General features: G+C 36.6%; 1 protein-coding gene across 1 annotated transcript in view; it reads right to left on the bottom strand.

Moving 5' to 3' along the window:
- arhgap39 (Rho GTPase activating protein 39) overlaps window positions 1-22,113 on the bottom strand; it is a 57,028-nt gene that overhangs the window by 6,210 nt on the left and 28,705 nt on the right. Inside the window, exons 3-8 of the mRNA XM_051875514.1 lie at window positions 17,504-18,683; window positions 10,143-10,307; window positions 7,020-7,419; window positions 6,564-6,637; window positions 3,033-3,232; window positions 1,659-1,750 (exon numbers count right to left, since the gene is read on the bottom strand). Of these exons, the coding sequence (XP_051731474.1) occupies window positions 1,659-1,750; window positions 3,033-3,232; window positions 6,564-6,637; window positions 7,020-7,419; window positions 10,143-10,307; window positions 17,504-18,683 (2,111 nt within the window). The remainder of the gene's footprint in view (window positions 1-1,658; window positions 1,751-3,032; window positions 3,233-6,563; window positions 6,638-7,019; window positions 7,420-10,142; window positions 10,308-17,503; window positions 18,684-22,113) is intronic.

Genomic DNA, 22,113 nt, shown 5'->3' with positions numbered 1-22,113 from the left:
ATACAAATAAATAAAGCTCAACTGAGACATTCACATTGTTGGAAATAAATAACCATATTCCAGCATTAGGATCCTTTGAAAGGTAATGTTATTTTAGTCCTGTATCGCTCTTCTCTCCTCCTCATCTCACTAACACACCAGTGGGCGGGGCTAATGTTGCAATGATGAAGTAGGCGTTGATTTCTTCTGTGGAGGCGGAGTTTCATCTATCTATAGGCACATTCCAGGATGAGTTGTTCTCTGGGCCTGGTGTCAATAAAAGCTTTTATTGGACTAACAAGGAAGTTTTCAGTTCTGAAACTTACAGGATATTCTTATAGTACGATGACCTCTTATTTATCAAAAGCTCAAGGAAAAGTTGATTTCTCAGTTCATGACACCTTTAAGTTTAGTGTAAAGGAAATGGACTGAGCTAAACATTCTTGAGTTTATACAAAATACATATATTTACATGACGTCTATCATTTGATATCACAAAAATTGAGCCGCTAAAAGGTTTTAAAGTAAAGTCCATTTTCATGGAGATGCAGTTCTAATTTCAAAACGTTTTTCTCAGGATGAATTCTGAGTGTTTAAGCTTTTGAATGAGACCTAATTTATAATGATTACTAAAATATGTGAGGTCAGAACGCTTTTGAAATGTTGCACTGATGTAACTCAACTTGTAAAATGTAAAGATATTTTGTACTTGTTTGTTCCATTTACAAACATCTGTTTGCATGCAGAAACAGCTACAGAGGATCTTTATCAATAATGTATCATGAAATACCCGCTCAAAACAACCAACACAAATAATCAGAGAACGAATTAGACACTGTTCATTTCTCAGCCACAGGCCAACATGAATGCTATTTTTACTATATAGTCTGTAAAAAAAAAAATACTAATTTGTCTGTCTACATAAAAATGTAAAGTTTAATTCAATGTGTAATACTTGCCATTTCTTTCATTATTTGTGAAATTTACTAGCAATTTCTGAGTGAAAACTGTTTCAAAGTAAATCCTACACCAGATTGTTTTCAGTGTAGTAAGTAAGAGTAAAATTAGTGCATCATAAATCACAGTATGCCAAAGGTGCTTGGATGGTATATTATTTCCAGTGGAGAAAGATTCTCTGGAGTCTGAATACCAATAATTATCGAAAAAAGTTGAAATTTCTATTCATGGTCGCGACGGGACGCCAGAACGTTTGAAGTGGGCGGGGCCACTTTTACTAAAATGGCTATAACTCTTTAATGGAATGAGATATTTTCACCAAACTTGGTACACATATGTAAGAGCTCAATCTGAGGTCACAGTAAAAAAAAAAAGTGGGATTTTACCACTTTGGGGCGCTATAACATGAAAAAACATGAAAACTACACAACCGTTTGTCCGATTGACTTGAAAATTGGCATGCAGTGTCTTTTTCCAGTGTGCCATGAGTGTCTATGAGGACATTTGCGTATCTTGAAAAACACGGCCACAATCGGCCACTGAAGTTTGAGCACCTATTAGACATGGTTAATGGAGGCCAATCAGAACGAAACTCGTGGCCCTAGAGGTCTGTGAGAAATTTGCTATACTATGTATATTACTTGGGCAAATATTACCTAGAATCCACTGCATTTTACGTTTAAATTTCTTATATTAGATTAGACAAAGGAATTGTGGGACACCTGGAATATGTGGGTCCTCCAAGCCGGTCGGCACCTTCCATTGGTCCACCTGTAATTTCAGCGCGTTTACTTCATCAATGTCTCCAGGCACCCTGAGACACACAAACACACGTGTAACGTGCAAAATATCAGCAGTTTGGACATAGTGACTGAAAACTACACAAACTGATGGTATGTACTTCTGCTGAAGCTGTCAGCCTGCACCGGAATTTGTGGTAAACAACTACATTACCCATGATGCTGTACAGAAAATACCACCAATCTGAGAGTCGAAACAAGCAAAACGAAGCACAGCAAACGATGTAATAGAGTCGATCTCTCTACGCTCTCAAAATACTTAAATATTTGAATATATATGCATATGTTTTCTCAATCCATAAAATGTCGCCATCATTATGCTGTTCTCAATGCTTCATGGGATTGTAGTTCTTCCTATCACTGAAGCCGTTAAGTTCACAGTCTTTGTCTTTTTGTTCGAATTTCAAATACTTTTTTGCTTCCAATCAAAGTTTGTTGCCAAACTGATGCCAAAGCTTATTCCTAACGAAACCTGCCGACTGCAAAAAACCTTCAAAGATAGTCGGTAATGAAGTCCAGTAAATGACTGGTTTATTAATTACAACCGCCACCACACAGTTTTACATTATCTCACAAGTAACTACTGTGTGGGTTAATGGCCTTCATGTGGTGATGTCCGCAGGTCAATGTGGGTTAATTAGGGGTGAAAATTCACAATACATTTGCAATGATTTTGCAGGCACTGTGAACACTGCAGTCATTTTAATGCACTTTTTATTTGGTAATTAAATTTCCTAGAGTGTCATTAGGTTAATTTCACACATATAAGAGCGTTAAGAACGAGATGTTTAATAGCGTCTCTGATTTAACAAAAATGCAGTTCAAAAACTTGAATCAGTTCAAATTGTCTGTTTGAATGAATCGATTCAAAAGTCTGATTCTACTATTTGTTTGCATCATCACTCAAAAATATTCATGGTCTCCACATGGCATTTTGTGTCCTTGCTGAATAGAAGTATTAATTCCTTTCAAAAAAAGAGAAAAATTCTTACTGAGCAACTTTTGAATGGTAGTTTATGTAAATCAATTTTGCACAATATTAATAACAATGGTGCATATGATGAAATATATTTTTTCCTGTGCATGGAAACGTCTTCTTTATAATTTTTATCTAGATATTTATTGTTTTTTACTTTTTATATTAAACCATTTGAATCTAATTCACAACAAATGACTCTTTGGTGCTTGATGCTTCCTGCACATGATTAAAAAGCTAAAAATATTTTGCTCACTCAGCCTCTGCATGGAATCAATTAAATATAGCAATTAAATCTTTATTAACGGAGCATATCTGACCTGAAGATGCCCTCAGTCTGGTCTCCGTTCAAGCCGAGCACTTCCTCTGAGAGACGCGTCTGAACCCACGGCAGCTGTCGATCAGGGTAACGGTCCTTCTGCATCGCCATCACTTCCTCCAGAGACGAACCGAACATGGAGGGCCTAAAGATGGCGTTGCGAGCGTGAGCGATCTCCTCTATTGAGGGCTTGTTCAAACCCTGCAGACAGAGAGATAATAAAGATGTAAACATTTCCAGACCATATTTAACATCTGATGGTCCAACAAACTAATGTTACATTCTGAATATGTATAAATAATTGGCAGAATATTGTGCCAAACCCAGACGAGTTCAATGCGCAGCATTTTATTACACCTGCAATGCTAAAATACAGGATTATGATTCATACGCTTTCAAACTTCCTGCATACATTCTAAATGTTTTAAATTCATATTATCAGTTTTAAAATAATATTGTCAAAATTATAAAATAATATTGATTTTCACCACCTGCATACATTTTAAATATTTAAAATTCATTAAATTTATTCATTATAAATTTTAAAATAATACTGTCACTGATAACATTTATTTAGAAAAAAATATTTAAAATTCATTTAGTAAGTTTTTAAATAATATTGTCACTGATTACGTGTATTAAGAAAAAATATTTAAAATTCATTTTATAACTTTTAAAATATCACTGATTACATTTATTTAGAATTTTTTTTTTAAATTCATATTATAAGTTTTAAAATAATATTGTCAAAATATTAATGAAATAATATTGATTACATTCACTGTTTTCACTGACTGTATACATAAATAAATACTTAAATATTTATTTAAAAAACAAATAAATATTTATTTACTTAAATACAAAATACTTAAATATTTTAAATTCATTAAATTCATTCATTTTAAGTTTTAAAATATTGTCACTAATAAAAAAATAAATCAAAATATTTCAAAATTATTTTATACGTTTTTAAAAAAAAATCTGATTACTGATTATTTAGCAAAAAAGTACTTAAAATTTATATTGTAAATTTTAAAATAATATTGTCAAAATAATAATAAAATAAATAATAGTGATTACATTCACATTTTCACAATAAATTTATTCATTTCTACTTTTAAAATAATACTCACTGATTACATTTATTTAGAAAATATTATTTTCAAAATAATAGCATATTATAGCTATAAATTTACAGAGGAGATTATTTGTCATAATTTATTTGCATAATAAACAAATACACATCTTGAAACGGTCACTAAACTTTTGCCGCCTGCTTTAAACGCCATTAAAACACTTGTATGCTAAATTTACTTTTTAGAAATTCTCGATTTTAGACAGAATAGGGGACAATAGTCTGGAAACACAAATATTTTTACATACTCTGTTTTAATTTTTCCAAACCTATCCAGACCTGGAAATTACTAAAATCAAATTCCGTATTTTTCCATACTGGATATGAACCCTGCCTTAGTATCTGGCCAAAAGAAGGTAACATATGCTGCTGTCTTTATGAGCATGCAAATGATGCCTATGTAGGCAGCACACTAGGTTTTGGAACAGAGCCATCAATTCAAGCTTTACCCTGCTGGGTGCCTGGCAAACACACACTTTTCCCTTTTACTGGCCGTTTTCACCGACTGGAATCTCCACAGGCGACTGGCATCACGCAAATAAAACTTTCACACATACGCACACAAGCGTCTTTCACGCGCAGGAACATAAACCCAAGAACGCATCAGGAAGATCCCGTCACGCAGGTGCGATGACACTCCATCATGCAACAATGCGGTCAGCGCGTAAATCATCACAAGCCTGTTTGAGACACGCCGCCCGTCGTCATGGCGACGTCTCCAGGGCAATAGGCAAATTCCGGAAACTGAATGTTAATTAAAAAACGTTAAATACCTCCCACCACTTCACGGCCAATTAGCACATACGGTGCAAAACCGTCTGAGACAATTACAGCCGAAACACAGTAAATATGAATCAGACCGAGAGGCAGAACACCATCATAAACAATTAATTGAACATAAAATCGAAAATACAATGTAAAAAATTATTTTTAACACAAAAGATTATTGGAGTGTAGAAAATAGTATTACAAAATGGCACATCCAATTTAATGTTACTTGCAGTTTCTTTGAAAGTATTTGTGAAATTTACTAGCAATTTCTGATGGAAATCTGTTCAGCATTTGAATAAAAAATTATTTTTACAAGAAAGTATTACAAGTATTACAACTTTTACAAGAAAATACTATTTCACATGTACTTCTACCTCAAAACTTCATGTTTTATTCAATGTGTTATATGCCGTTGCTTTGTAATTTTTTGTGAAATTTAGCGATTTTTTTGAGTGTACTTGCCTAATTTTGTCAAATTGCATGTAAAAAATACGTATTTTAACGAATAAGATTTATCTCTTCTGTATGTGCGGTGCAAGAAATCACAGGGAAAGCGGTACAAGCCTTGACTCATTCGTGTTTCCAGATCTTGTAAGCAAATCAGCGAACAAGCCCATAAAAAAACGAAATAAATGGAAATGCTTTATGCTGAAAATAAGACTGAAATATTGCGACCCCCACCTGCTCACTTTAATAACTCCATAAACTCGATTGCTGTATAGATCGATTATTTACTCACCTCCACGTCATCCAAGATGTTCATGTCTTTCTTTCTTCAATGGAAAAGAAATGAAGGTTTTTGAGGAAAACATTCCAGGATTTTTCTTCATATGGTGGACTTCACTGGGGTTCAACGGGTTTAAATGTCAGTTTCAGTGCAGCTTCAAAGAGCTCTACATGATCCCAGACGAGGAATAAGAGTTTTATCTAGATAAACCATCGGACATTTTCTAAAAAATATAAAAATAATATACTTTTTAAGCACAAATGCTCATCTTGCACTGCTCTGCGATGCTCCACGCATTACGTAATCATGTTGGAAAGGTCATGGAAGTACCGCGGTAGAGCGAAAAACTCCATCTCATTTTCTCCTCCAACTTCAAAATGTCTGACATTGTTGTTTCACCTTTTTTTGTAAAGGGCGTTTGACTTAGTCTTTGCACGTTCGCTTTGTAGACACTGGATCGATACTTCCGCCTACATCACACGTGACCTTTCCAACATGATTACGTAATGCGTGGCGCATCACAGAGCAGTGCAAGATGAGTATTTGTGGTTAAAAAGTATATCATTTTTTATTTTTTTTTAGAAAATGAGCGATTGTTTCTCTAGATAAGACTCTTATTCCTCGTCTGGGATCATGTAGAGCTCTTTGAAGCTGCACTGAAACTGACATTTGAACCCCACTGAAGTCCACTATATGGAGAAAAATCCTGGAATGTTTTCCTCAAAAACCTTCATTTCTTTTCCACTGAAGAAAGAAAGACATGAACATCTTGGCTGACATGGGGGTGAGTAAATTATCAGGAAATTTTAATTCTAAAGTGAACTAATCCACAAGCCCAAAAACGCTTATAATTAGTGGACATGGCAACACTTCAAGCGCACATCTCAAAAGACACAAACCTTCTTGGCTCCGGTGAGCGCAGCTTTCTGGAGTTTACGGTAACAGTATTTAGCATAGCTGCTTATCGCCACTCCTGCAACAGAGAAACACAAGCAGACGTCAGTAACTGCAAATCAAATATAATGCACAATAATGTATAAACTGTATTAGGATATTCAGTATCTTATTAAGGACAGTCTAGACCGTACAGCATAAAATTGCAGCTCATACTTTAACATGTAGCAAACTGTAGCCATTGACTTCCGTAGTAGGGAAAAAAATACTATGGAAGTCAGTGGCTACCGTCAACTGTCTGGTTACCAACATTCTTCAAAATATCTTCTTTTGTGTTCAACAGAAGAAATAAACTCATACAGGTTTGGAATAATTTGAGGGTGAGTAAGTGATGACTACATTTTCATATTTGGGTGAACTATCCCTTTAAGCCCAGATTTATCATGTGATGTGAAGCTCACCCTTGGTGTCGTTCAGCGGGTCCATGTGTCTGTAGATGTAGCCCTCCAGGTAGTTGTGGAAGCGAGGCGTCGGGGGGAAGAAGGCCAGACAGATGGCCATGAGCTCCCAGCCTCTTTGGAGGCTGTCGTAGCGGAAGTTCTCCGTGGTTTGTCTGCACAGCTGGATGTAAAGCTCGTCCCTCAGGCCCTGACAGCTCCAGCCCCTCACGGCCACCTCCAGAGCCACCGACAGAGGGTCTCCTTTGCCCCGCCGGTCGCCCATGAAGGTCTGGATCAGTTTGAAGAGCTCCACGGCCTCACGCTTGACGGTTCGGTCAGAAGTCACGATCATGGGCTTCTTGATGGGCTCGCTGCTCCAGGCCAGCATGTTGGCGATGGAGACTTTCCTCCTGAACAGACCCTGGAAGACAAGAGGAGAGGTTAAACTCCATGAAATCAAAATTGACAATTGTTGTTTTTATGGAATATTGCAGTGTGTATTATATTTATCCGTGCACATAATTATTTTTGTTAAATTCATGTTCCTCGTAATGCTGAATGAGAATAGCTCCTCCTCCCTCATGCAGCATCTCTTCTCTGATGACGAGGGCGGGGCAACCTGTCACTCACATGAGATCCACCAATAGCAAACCACAACCATCCAATCAATTCCCCACAGACAAAATCAAGCCCCGCCCTACATTTGTTCTTGTTCCAGAAGCTGTTTCATTTGGATATGGTCCATTCTACAGAATTGGTGCAAAATGCTGTCCCAAAAACAAATTTTAGTTGTTTACTAAGATCCATCTATTATCTATTGAATCCCACAATAATATTTAAAATATCAGTAAGCTTAATATTTACAAAATCATCATTTATTGGGTAATTTCAATTGGGAGGTGGCTGTCCCGAACCCTAACCCCTAAATTTCAACTTGAAAATGATATTGAAATAATTTTTTCCATTGTTGTTTATAAAAATATATTTATTTATTTAAAAAAAAAAAAATGTATAATTTATTTTTAAATCATGAAACTTTGTAAAAAAAAAAAAAAAAAATGTGTCCCGCATTTTCATGTCACTACCGAAACAGTGTGTTTTAGTCCATTGGCTGAGACTGATTTTAACACACTTCTACATTTTTGATCAGGAAATATTCCTGTGTCCCTCCCTCTCGTAGCCTCTCTTTCACAGTAGATAGGTCCATCATTTTGAGTTAAATGTGTTCAAAAGTCTGAAAATCTGTGTGTAACTTTAAGGAACGTCACTACCAAACACCTTTTTTATGCAATTAAGCAAACTTTTTTTGGTTGTTATTCCATATAATTTAGTTATGTGTGTCCAGCTGTTCAGAACTGTACTAGCTAACCATGTGCTGATTATCATCTCTGAAATAGGCTCAAAAGTATCTAAAATTGTCACTACCGAAACATGTGTTGAAGTTTCGGTTGTGACATCATTGTCTTTTGGGGGTTATTTGATCAAATTTAATTTTTTTGTGTGTACAACAGTTCAGAACTGTGCTAGCTAACCATGTGTTGAATTTCATCTCTGAGCTAGGCTCAAAAGTATCTAAAATTGTCACTACCGAAACCTCATCACATGTTTCGGTAGTGACATCATTGTTTTGGTAGTGACAAAAGGGAACACACAATCATTTATTTGGGGGAAATAAAATTTTAGTACAGTTATGCAAATCATTAGAATTTTAGTGTGTTTTATTATGCAAATCATTAGTGTTTTAGTATGAGAGTTAAAATCCTGTAATGTGATGTAGTTGCCACCAAAACATTACTGTCACGACCGAAAATGTGCAGTCATGACCAAAACATGGGATGTTTTGTCAAAAATAAAGTATATTGAATTATCAACTAAGACGTTATTATAGCATTGTATATGTATATTCAAGCTAATGAATCCTACACTTTAAAACCAGTATGATAAACTTTATGCCTTTTACAAAGAAAGACTAGATTCAAAATACAATAAATCTCATGAATTACACTTGAAATATTGTTAAAATTGTAATTAATTTACCTGTGAAAACCTTTTTTTAAAAATAGCAAAAAATATATTTACAAGGTAGATGTAATTAAAATCTTAATAGGTCAATATAACCCACCTTATTAAATTATTTATTATTGTGTTTCGGTAGTGACAGATTTGGGGAGAGGAAAAATATTCCAAAACTTTCTGAAAATGCAATATGAGAATTAACTGCACAATTACTAGAAATGTGTACCTTGGATATTATACAATTTGCATACATACAAAATTCATGGAAAAAGACGTTTTTTTCCAAGACGTTTCCAACTTTGAACCAATTCTGTAGAATGACCCATATACGTCACAACAGGGAAGAAAAGACTAGCACAACTTTGACTTAAAGGAAGTTCACTCAAAAATGAAATAATTTACACAGCCAGTGCTATTTTAGTATCATTAAAATACTTTGAATGTTACATTTAAATGAAAGTGGAGGGGTGACACACCTGACATGAAATAATGGTCAGAAAAATCTAATTTTTTTAAATGGAACAGTTTGGCAAAATCTGGGAAAAAATAATTTAAAAAGTTTGCATATGTTTTGTATCATATTTGAAACTTTTATGGCTCATATAGTATGATATAGTGAGAATATGGAGCTCATACACGAAGAGGAACTTAATTTAATTCAGAGGCCCAAACTGAGCAAAAATTTGGTGCAAATGGTGATATTTATATGGACAAAAATTAAGTAATGTAAATCAATGAGATCTTTATAACAGTATAGCAGACTACTTACATAAAATGCATATAAATATCTGCCAATAATATGTCTCAGTAAGATAATATTTAAATGATTAGTTTTATGATCAAAGCTCTGTATAGTTTTAAAACATATAATGCAATACAATAATGATTGAGAGCTGAATAAATAAACCTTCCTCAAAAGCCTGATGATCATATTTGATACTCACAATATCAAAGTTATACGTTTCAAAATCAGTAAAGATTTACAGCAAAAAGACATGTAAAGCAAGAGCTACTAAAAGGCCTTTTCCTTGCTAAAAAGTCGAAACTATCAATTAGACGACAAAAGGACTTTATAGGGTTAAAATCCATGTTTTTGTGCATAAAACACTGGTGATTATGAGTGTGTACCTGGGTGTGCTTGTTGAAGTGTTTGGATGCCCAGTTCTCGATGTCCGTCTCCGAGGACGGTTTGCGGAGCGTGAACTCTGGGAAGACGCCGCAGCTCGCACTGGGCATCATGTTCCGGGCGTTCCGGCTGGCCTCGAACTGAGAACAGGCTCCGAGATCTTCCGACTTGGGAAGAAAGAAAACATTGTATGTTGATGTTGAAGAGCAGCATTCAGAGAAGAGGAAGCACAGATATTAAACCAGCGTCTCAGCCTCGGGGTCAGGTCAAGAGGAGCACGGAGAGGAAATGAGTCAATCCCCAAAATAATGAGAACAACAAAATAGCAAAAATACCTCCTTTAGGCAATTACACAATTGTGAAATTTCAAATGATTCAACTGGTTTCCTCCTGTGACCTTCAGTGGTTATGAAACGCCTCATGCAAAATTAAACAAGCAGGTACATGAAACAAAACAACACAAACACCTCACAAAATATTAATAACATGGAGAAGATTTTTACATTTTCAGAAGAAAACACTGATGGATTGTTGCTAGGGCGTTGCTAAGAAGTTCTAAATAGTTGGAAAAAAAAGGGGAAATTTATAAATATAAATCCTTATAAATGTGTGTTTATCAGATTTTACGTTTTAATTCTGCAATTAATTAGAGCATTTATCTGAAAAACATCTAAAGTAGATCAGAAAGTAGAAAATTTGGGCTGTTGGGCTAGTTAAAAAACAATAATAGAAAAATAATTACAAAAAAATAATTCATAATTAGCTTCTTGAGTAAATGCATCTTGTTTGAACAAATACTGATTATGAGTTAATTATCAGTTAAAATGAATCAGTGAGTCATTTACTTTAACAGTGAATCATTCAATTGATATGTGAATCATTTATTTACATGAACTGGGCATTGTGATGAATCTTTTGAGATTCAGAACAATTCGATATGAAGGTTTGATGATTGTGGAGGTCATGGAAGGTGTTTAACTTCAGCCGTGTGTAAAGATGACGAGAACATGAGGGACAATGGTCTTTCTAAATGGATTCATATTCATGGGCTCAGAAATACAGTTCACTCGACCAAGCAGAGAAATCATCCATCCTAATGACTCCCGTGAGACTGCTGACCACTTCATAATGAATCACATTTTAAACAGCTGGCAACAGGTACCGTGGGTTCATCGTCCTGCAGCGTTTGTGATCCTCTGATCACGTTTTGTTCAGGAGAGGTGTGCTGTTACTAAGTGATCAGACGCACCATTTTCAGCTGCTGGACCACAAAATAATACGACTCTTACAAAGTGAATTTCAAATACTGATGGTACTATATTAAAAAAGGTTGATTTTGTGCTGCGGTTCTATATTTGAGCATTAGCACTTATTATTTCTGAGTGGCAGCTTGAGGAACGGCAGCTGATTTCTCAGTGAAAGTTTTGTAGCCGCAGGCGTTCTTGATCAGCACGATTAATAAATGAGTCACGCAGAATTCCTCTCCTCAACTGCTTCAGTTCACTCCATCTTCTCTTTCATGCGTCTGTGGATCACGCTGCTTCATGAGCACATTTGAGCTGCTGGGTGCTGCTGATTCCTCCACTCATCTTAACCTCCTCATTACCCCATCATGATTATTCAGTGTCAATTCTTTTTTTTTTTTTTTTTGGTGTTGGGGACAACTGCAGAGGACTTTCCAGATCTTGGATTTCACCCCAAAATCCAAAGAAATAAATTATATATTATAATGAATGTATAATAAATAATTATAAACTGACAAATAAATATATTAATTGCTAAAAAATATATTTAATGACAACTCTAATGGATCAGATTAGATCTGCTACGCTGCTGCTGTTGTTGCTGCTGCTGCTGCTGTTGTTGTTGGTTATTGCTGCTGTTGTTGTTGTTGTTGCTGCTGTTATTTCTGCTGCTGTTATTGCTGCTGCTGTTGTTGTTGTTGGTTATTGCAGCAATAATAGCAGCTGTTGTTGTTGCTGCTGTTATTGCTGCTGTTGTTGTTGTTGTTGTTGCTGCTGTTATTTCTGCTGCTGCTGTTGTTGTTGGTTATTGCTGCTGCTGTTGTTGTTGCTGCTGTTATTGCTGCTGTTGTTGTTGTTGTTATTGCTGCTGTTCCTGCTATTGCTGCTGCTGTTGTTGCTGCTGCTGTTGTTGTTGGTTATTGCTGCTACTGTTATTGCTGCTGCTGCTGTTGCTGCTGCTGATATTGCTGCTCCTGATATTGCTGCTGCTGCTGCTATTGTTGCTGGTTATTGCTGCTACTGTTATTGCTGCTACTGTTATTGCTGCTGCTGATATTGCTGCTGCTGTTATTGCTGGTTATTGCTGCTGCTGTTGTTGCTGCTGCTGTTATTGCTGCTGCTGATATTGCTGCTGCTGTTATTGCTGCTGCTGTTGTTGCTGCTACTGTTATTGCTGCTGCTGCTGTTGCTGCTGCTGCTGATATTGCTGCTCCTGATATTGCTGCTGCTGCTGCTATTGTTGCTGGTTATTGCTGCTACTGTTATTGCTGCTGTTGATATTGCTGCTGCTGTTATTGCTGCTGCTACTGCTGTTGTTGCTGGTTATTGCTGCTGTTATTGCTGCTGCTGCTGCTGCTATTGTTGCTGGTTATTGCTGCTACTGTTATTGCTGCTGTTGATATTGCTGCTGCTGCTACTGCTGTTGTTGCTGGTTATTGCTGCTACTGTTATTGCTGCTGCTGGTATTGCTGCTGCTGTTATTGCTGCTGCTGTTGTTGCTGGTTATTGCTGCTGTTGTTGCTGCTGCTGTTGTTGCTGCTGCTGATATTGCTGCTCCTGATATTGCTGCTGCTGCTATTGTTGCTGGTTATTGCTGCTACTGTTATTGTTATTGCTGCTGCTGCTGTTGTTGCTGCTACGGTTATTGCTGCTGCTGATATTGCTGCTGCTGTTATTGCTGCTGCTGCTACTGCTGTTGTTGCTGGTTATTGCTGCTGTTGTTGCTTCTGCTGTTGTTGCTGCTGCTGATATTGCTGCTCCTGATATTGCTGCTGCTGCTATTGTTGCTGGTTATTGCTGCTACTGTTATTGCTGCTGTTGATATTGCTGCCGCTGTTATTGCTGCTGCTACTGCTGTTGTTGCTGCTGCTGTTGTTGCTGCTGCTGTTATTGCTGATGCTGATATTGCTGCTGCTGTTATTGCTGCTGCTACTGCTGTTGTTGCTGCTGCTGTTGTTGCTGCTGCTGTTATTGCTGCTGCTACTGCTGTTGTTGCTGCTGCTGTTGTTGCTGCTGCTGTTATTGCTGATGCTGATATTGCTGCTGCTGTTATTGCTGCTGCTACTGCTGTTGTTGCTGGCTATTGCTGCTGCTGATATTGCTGCTGCTGCTGTTATTGCTGCTGCTACTGCTGTTGTTGTTTGTTATTGCTGCTGTTGTTGCTGCTGCTGTTGTTATTGCTGCTGCTGATATTGCTGCTCCTGATATTGCTGCTGTTGTTGCTGGTTATTGCTGCTGCTGTTATTTCTTCTGCTGTTATTGCTGCTGTTGTTGTTGTTGTTGCTGCTGCTGTTATTGCTGCTGTTCCTGTTATTGCTGCTGCTGCTGCTGCTATTATTGCTGCTACTGTTATTGCTGCTGTTGTTTATTGCTGCTACTGTTACTGCTGCAGCTGTTATTGCTGCTGCTGCTGCTGCTGCTGCTGCAAAGCAAGTACGGAACATGCTACTGCCAATACATACGTGACACGCTGCTGTGAGCAAGTAAGACATGCTGTTGCTGTACAATATATTATACATGAATTATCTGTAGCAGATCTATACAGTTGGAGCTGGGGAAGGTGGAGGGTTTCTGAAAGAGCGCTGCAACTGTTACAGCAAATGCTGACCAAGTATTTGAAAGTTGAGCAGCGAGCTCATTGGCTACTGATACAGCAGGAACCAATCAGCTGTGCCCTATAGAGAATGATGTGATTGCAAGCAGAATAAATTAAAAGAAAACAGAAAGCTCAAACTGTGAACAAACAAGTGTATTCTATGAAAAAGATTGTATTTGTAATGTTAAAATGGAGTAATATTTAAGAATTTGATTATGTACTTGTTCATTTGATTGCGAGTGCAGTGCACTTGCAGAGAGACTCCGCCCACATGCTTTTCTGATTGGCTGTGATTTTTGATTGATTTTGTCATGTCTCATAATCGTGTCACATCTGGTGTGGGCTGTGTCCAAAATCGCATACTTCCCTACTATATAGTAGGCAAAAAACAGTATGTGACAAAAGTAGTATGTCAGAATTCACAGTATTCATAATAGTTAAATTAATTTATGCTGATTTAAATATTATATGCAGACAAAAAGCACTAATATTTTAAGATCTATAGTTTTTATTATAATTACTATAAATTGTAATTTTTTAAAAACTAGTTTGTAATTTAAGATAAAATGTAAAAAATAAAAAAGCAGTAATGAAATAAGAATAATGAGAAAGTAAAATGTGTGTACTTTAATATAACATTTTTAAATCAATTTATATTTTCTTTTGCATTAAAGTAATGAGACTTTCAGGGGTAAAAATGTGTCTGAAAATAAAAATCTCAATGGTCATAAAACAAGCTTTGATTTCCTTATGCAAAATATAATTTGTTATATGTGTGAAATGTGACCCAGACACATGAACACGAGGAAGTGTGTTAGATGTATCACACATGTCCGTGTATCTCCTGGAGCTGGTGTGTTTGTAAGGAGGGTGTGGACTCTAACATGATGTCTTTACATAAGCGCAACGACTCTTAAAACTGCACATGCTGAAATATTCATGTTCTTACAGCAGGGCGTGTCTGTGTGAAGAGACGTGTGCATGTTCTGCTGTACAAACACACATCTGCCTTCTGTGCGCCTGGACAACCTTCCCATAAATCTCTGAAAATGGAAAAGCATTGTGATTTAAACACTGTCCAGAGAGCTCGAGCCGGCCCTGAGCTGCATTTATTTCATGTCATTGCTGCAAATGGTATTTGGGAATGTTTGGGAAGCAGAATTAATGTAGACAGTTTGTGTGACACTGTCTCCTACTGGACCAGCTGTCTGTCTCCATTATTATCAGCAAATAGAGCAGAACCTAAAAAAATCCCTCCAAGGAAACACTCGCACAGTTTCGCCTCTGAGAACCGCACAGCCCAATATACCCAGAACAAAGATATCACTGGTTGGGTAACAGGCGTCTAAAGGTCAGCCATCCCAATTAACCCCACTGGCAGCGTTTAACCAGCGGTTCAGGCCTGATTCGAGCAGGGTGGCAGGACATTTAAATGCTCATTATATTGGGCTGAAAGAGCTCAGAGTTCAGCTCAACGCTGCCACAAAACGCCATCGGAGGATTCCAACTCATTAACGGCCTGAAGCGCCAATGTGTCCAAAAAACGTTTTCTATAGTGCACTCTAACATCATGATGCATACTCAGGTAACTTGATTTGAGTTCAATGCTATTAATTAGAAAGTGCATTGCTTCTAATGTTTAATAAAGCCCCAGTTACTCACTACTAGGATAATTTCACAATATTCTATTTGAGGTTTACCTACTTATTGGTTTTGACACCCAAATTACCATTTCCATTAATTAAAGCAGGGATTCACAAACTTTTTTTGACAGTCAAACCCCTATGACCTTAAATATTTAAGAGATTTAAATTATTTCACTAATTTAACAACACATTTGCATGTTCATGGTTCTGTAATGTCAGTTAATGATCACATGACAAATAAAATATTAATTTTATTTAAAATTTATTTATTTTAATTTTACACTCTAAAAAATGCTGGGTCATTTTTGGGTCAAATGTTGACAAACCCAACTGTTAGTTTTTCATTTTTAAATTAAATTTTAAAACCCAGTGGTTGGGTTTATCCATATTTGACCCAAACATGGGTTGAAACAACCCAGCATTTTTTTATTATTATTTAATTAATTATTAGCTTTTCATTAACTCGCAAAACCCCAGTTTGGGAAATGCTGAATTAAGGCTTTTAAAATAAGTGGTCGACATGCTTTGTGATGTATGATGAAAATCTGCCCTCATGGAGGTAAAAATGCCCTTTAAAACAATCCAAGAGGGCAAATATCACCTGTATTTATATATATATATATATATATAAAAAATTATTTAGAATTATATTATCACGAATAACCAAATTAAAGCCTATTTTCCTGTAGAAAATGTGTTTGCCCTTGAAAAATTTACCACTACAATGCTAGAAGGTTGTATATAGGTGGTTGCCACATTGGTATACAGTGCTAGGGCATTCTGGGAGGTTTAAACCACATTATTAGATCGTTTTCTAAGGCTGCATGATATATTAAAACAATTTAAAAATCATAATATAGCACAGCATAGTGCTATCATTTATAAACCTACTCTAACACAGGAGAATACATCAGTATGTTTCTAAATAAGCAAACCGTTGTTCATCGTGATTTCAAAATAAAAGTTTAAACCCTCGCTCTGAGTTTGCAAGTTTTTATGTCCACATATTCTTGTTCAAGAAATTATAGTGGCTGTAGCATTTCTATCATAAAGAAGTGGCCAAATATTAAAGATTAAGTGGACATTAGAATTAAATGTTGTTTGGCCAATATTAAACAAGGATTTGATCTGCTGTAAAGTGTAACAACAACAATCACCAGGCCGTTGACGCCCTTTGCAGCATTTGTTGTAAGACATAATGTACATAAGTTGATTGTTTATAATATTATGTATATTACATAATGCATTTTCACAGTGTTGTTCAATTAAACCATAAAATTACCTCACTGTTATTATATATGTATTTTGAGTCATTTTAAATGGTATTCACTTAGGTCTATTTTTATTACCACCAAAAATATTATCCAGTTATTACTCGAATTACTATTTTTCCAGTCATATTTTGTCATTAAAGATTTCTTAAAGGCACAATATGTAATTTTTCGCCACTAGAGGTCGCTTATTCAAAACAAAGGCGCGGCTTGATGACGCCTTGATTTCGCGGAATCATGGGAGGTGTCGTCTTCACATCTATAGCCGGTGGAAAAGAATCCAACGGGACTCAGGCAGAAGTCATATTCATGGATGAGCTAATATTATAGATTTATTAACATTACTGTAGTATGAAGCAGGGTGTGGCTGAAAGCCGTAGGAGCGGAACGAGGCCGCTTGAGCGACTGCTAATGAGAGACGAGTGCGACACATGGCTCGAGAGCAGCGGGACTTTTATTATGCCGCAGACGAGAGCTTGCACTTCTTCCGATCTTGCATATGTGAGGTAACGCATCGCTTTTTATCATATTAAATAAATTTGTGTGTTCAAAGTTGTTATTATGCTACTCTGTGTGTTCGTTCGGCGTTCGTTCTTTATGCATTACCTGCGAGGGATGGAGGTAAGGTTCTGGTGATGCCAGGTTGGTTTGCACGGACAGACTTTTTTCTAGAAGCGCCTGAGGAAATGCCAGTCTGTCCAGGGTGGCGCGCTTCCAGTGGCTGTCCTGCTGCGCCAGCGCCTCGTCTTCGCTGAAAGCCCGCACCACCGGGCCAGGCAGCGGCAGGGGCGTCGCCCCGTCACTTTCATACCCGTCTTTCACTCCCTGGTCGGAGGACACACCCCCTCGCTGATGTAACATCTGCTGAGCCTCCCATGCCAACCGGGCTTGAGTGATCATCGCCCCGAGACCTGATCCCATGCCTTCCCCCTCTCCTCCCGGCAAAGAAGGCTTCCGGTTCTTACGTTTTCGGTTGCCACCATTGAGGTCGTGACTGTGCTGTAGCGTAAAGGAGCCGCCATAAGAAAATCCGGCTGATAGGCTATTTGAACTGGTCGTCCCGTAGCTCAGCAGACGTTCTGTCGTCCTAAATCGAGGGGAGGAGCCAGACTGCTCAACATAAACTAGCTGCTTTACATATTCCCGCCCAGCGGCGCTATACTCCCGTCCACTAGAGTTGTAATCCCGACCGGCAGAGCTGTAGTCCCTCACGCCCGAGCTATAATCCCGCCCACTGGAGCTGTAGTCCCGCCCTGCAGAGCTATAGTCCCGCCCACTTGAGCTATAGTCGCCTTGGTTGGGCGTCTTCTCGGGCGTTGAGCTCCGCTGTCTTGTCAACACCAGTTGACCATAAGGAGATGGGCTTTGCTTGGGAGAATGGTAAAGACCTGGTTTTCGCGCCGGAGACCTGTCGGAGCCAAAAAAGGCCGGGTCGCAGTGCATGTCAGTGGGCGGTTCCTCATAAATAGGCGGGGACTGGTATTCCGAGGGCGGTTCCTCATACAAAGGAGGCTCGTACGCATAGCGAGGGGACGATGGCTGGGAATCACCCGAGCAGCGCCGCTGAGTGCCGCCCAACTCTGCCCTCTTCAGGAATGGGGATTGCGTTGCGGGCCGGTCAGACAGGGAAAGGGGTGTGGCTTCAGGGTCCGATGGAGCGTTGCTGGACGAGCGTCTGGAACGTGGGGAAGAACTGGAATATCCGTTTCCCTGCGTCAGAAAACTGGGTTCCCGATCCGACACCTTGATGAGCATCCTCTCTCTGGTGCCAGTGCCCCATCTAAATCTGAACAAGAGAAAATAAGACTTTTTTACTATTGCTTACAGGGGTTATATCATGAAAATTAAAATAAAATAAATGATTTAATTTATTTTAAATAATTTATTTTTGATGAAATAAATATACTTTTATTTAATCTATTTATCTATATCTAAATTCCATTTATATTATCTATTGATTACAGGGGTTATATAATAAAAAAGCAAAGTAAATTATTTATTTTATTTCAAGTAATTTATATTTAAATACTTTTATTTTATCTATTTATCTGTATCTAAAATCTATTTATATTATCTGTTTATATTTATCTGTATTATTTTATCTATTTACCAATAACTATTATTTCATGATATATTCCCTTTAATAAATATTTATTATTATTATTATTATTATTATTATTATTAAAGGGAAAAGAAAAATAAGACTATTTTATAATAAATCATATTTTCTTTACTATTTCTTTATTATTTATATTTATTATTTTAATAAAATAAATGTTCTTATTTTATTTTACTTATTTTATATTTACTATTTATCTAAGGGGTCAGACCATGTAAAATAAAATAAAATAAATAAAATAATTAAAAAAATAATATAATAAAATAAAAAATATGAACATTTATTTTTAATAAAATAAGTATTTTGCTCTTTAGACATTCTCCTAAGCTCAGATCTCAAAACTCACTTTCCTGTCCAAAAAGTCAGTTTATTGAAACTAATATGTTAAAATATCTTGTTCTGAAATGATCACAAACAATTTTACTTCTTAAATGTGATGAATTTCCAAGTGAAACAGGTTATTCAGTGAGAAAAAAAATGAAATCAGTGGGATTTTATCCATGAGCAAATGACTGGATGATACAAAGTGTCTCTATTTAATAAGAGGGATTGATGATATCAGCTGAAAGAAAGTTGTTTCAGTATTTTAATGAGAATGTCAGTTTTGTTCAAATTACTAACACTAACTATGAGTGATGTTTGACTTTAGATTAAGCACAAAATTTCAGTCTTCAAAGGCCATTTTTAAAAATCTAAATCTAAGAGGTCTGTGAGTTTAAAGCGCACAGAAAAGGCCTCTGAGCGTTCAAGAAAAAGAAGTGTATAAAATCAATTCAGCACTTGGCCACCACGGCCCTCCAAAGGCTCCCCATGACCGGACTGGATTACACAGCCAAATGTGTGTGTGTGTGTGTGTGTGTGTGTGTCCTTTAGTAGCCGGATTAAAACTCCGAACACAAGAAACTTATCTCTCACTCAGTCTCTCTCTTCCAAGCAAGAGACCCACTACAAAGTGAGCAGTGTTTTCCTCTGGATATTAATTATTCATGGATATCCGACCTTCAAATCAATTTACACATTCTATGCCTCTCTCTTCTTTCATTCCCTCAGCCTCCTCCTTCTCTGTCACACAAAATCATTTCACGACCCTCCCTTTCTCATCCCCGCGTTCCTCATGGGATGAAATCATTTAAGTGCCGACACTGTTTGAATATTAAATCTAAAAAACAGCTTGAAGCATTACAGCTGTGTTTTTCAATATTACCTTTAGTTTTATTCCATTCATTTTTTTTTATGTGCACATTTGTAAATATCTCTTACTATTAAGCGTCAAGCCATCCAGCATTAACCGTGCAAATGTCTTCCAGCTCACGCTGAGTGCTGAGCGCAGCACCGACGGCCCACTTCTCTCGGTTTCCGGAAAGATTTCAGCAATTAAATGCAAAATCACACTGTGTTTGTGGCTTTTACAGAAGCATATCTCATTGTTTATTAACCTCAGAGCTCACGATGGGTCTGGTCTGAAAGATTTACCGGTCAAAAGCCTTAGTGAGCATAAGTATGGAAGCTTTTTTCCACCATGAAATGAAAAATAAAGGTAATTGCGACTTTTTAGCTCACAATTCTGACTTTTGTGATTGTGAGTTATAAAGTCAGAATACAAAGACAAAATTAAGAGATATAAAGTCAGAATTGTGTGATATAAAGTCGGAATTGCGAGATATAAAGTCAGAAATGCGAGTTATAAAGTCAGAATTGCAAGTTATAAAGTCAGAATTGTGAGATATAAAGTCAGAATTGCTTGTTATAAAGTCAGAATTGCGAGATATAAAGTTAGAATTGCTTGTTATAAAGTCAGAATTATGAGATATAAAGTCAGAATTGCGAGATATAAAGTCAGAATTGCGAAATAAAGTCAGAATTGAGTTATGAAGTCAGAATTGTGTGATATAAAGTCAGAATTGAGATATAAAGTCAGAATTGCTTGTTATAAAGTCAGAATTGCTTGTTATAAAGTCAGAATTATGAGATATAAAGTCAGAATTGCGAGATATAAAGTCAGAATTGCGAAATAAAGTCAGAATTGAGTTATGAAGTCAGAATTGTGTGATATAAAGTCAGAATTGAGATATAAAGTCAGAATTGCTTGTTATAAAGTCAGAATTGCTTGTTATAAAGTCAGAATTATGAGATATAAAGTCAGAATTGCGAGTTATAAAGTCAGAATTGAGTTATGAAGTCAGAATTGCGAGATATAAAGTCAGAATTGCTTGTTATAAAGTCAGAATTATGAGATATAAAGTCAGAATTGCGAGATACAAAGTCAGAATTGCTTGTTATAAAGTCAGAATTGCGAGATATAAAGTTAGAATTGCTTGTTATAAAGTCAGAATTGCTTGTTATAAAGTCACAATTATGAGATATAAAGTCAGAATTGCGAGATATAAAGTCAGAATTGCGAGATATAAAGTCAGAATTGCGAAATAAAGTCAGAATTGAGTTATGAAGTCAGAATTGTGTGCTATAAAGTCAGAATTGAGATATAAAGTCAGAATTGCGAGATATAAAGTCAGAATTGCTTGTTATAAAGTCAGAATTGCTTGTTATAAAGTCAGAATTATGAGATATAAAGTCAGAATTGCGAGTTATAAAGTCAGAATTGAGTTATGAAGTCAGAATTGCGAGATATAAAGTCAGAATTGCTTGTTATAAAGTCAGAATTATGAGATATAAAGTCAGAATTGCGAGATACAAAGTCAGAATTGCTTGTTATAAAGTCAGAATTGCTTGTTATAAAGTCAGAATTATGAGATATAAAGTCAGAATTGCGAGATACAAAGTCAAAATTGTGAGATATAGTCAGAATTGCGAAATATAAAGTCAGAATTGAGTTATGAAGTCAGAATTGCGAGATATAAAGTCAGAATTGAGTTATGAAGTCAGAATTGCGAGTTATAAAGTCAGAATTATGAGATATAAAGTCAGAATTCCGAGATACAAAGTCAGAATTGCTTGTTATAAAGTCAGAATTGCTTGTTATAAAGTCAGAATTATGAGATATAAAGTCAGAATTGCGAGATACAAAGTCAGAATTGTGAGATATAGTCAGAATTGCGAAATATAAAGTCAGAATTGAGATATAAAGTCAGAATTGCGA

This window comes from Ctenopharyngodon idella, chromosome 20, assembly GCF_019924925.1.
Source record: "Ctenopharyngodon idella isolate HZGC_01 chromosome 20, HZGC01, whole genome shotgun sequence".
In the NCBI taxonomy this organism is placed as follows: Eukaryota; Metazoa; Chordata; class Actinopteri; order Cypriniformes; family Xenocyprididae; genus Ctenopharyngodon; species Ctenopharyngodon idella.
This window is presented reverse-complemented; position numbering and strand designations above follow the sequence as displayed.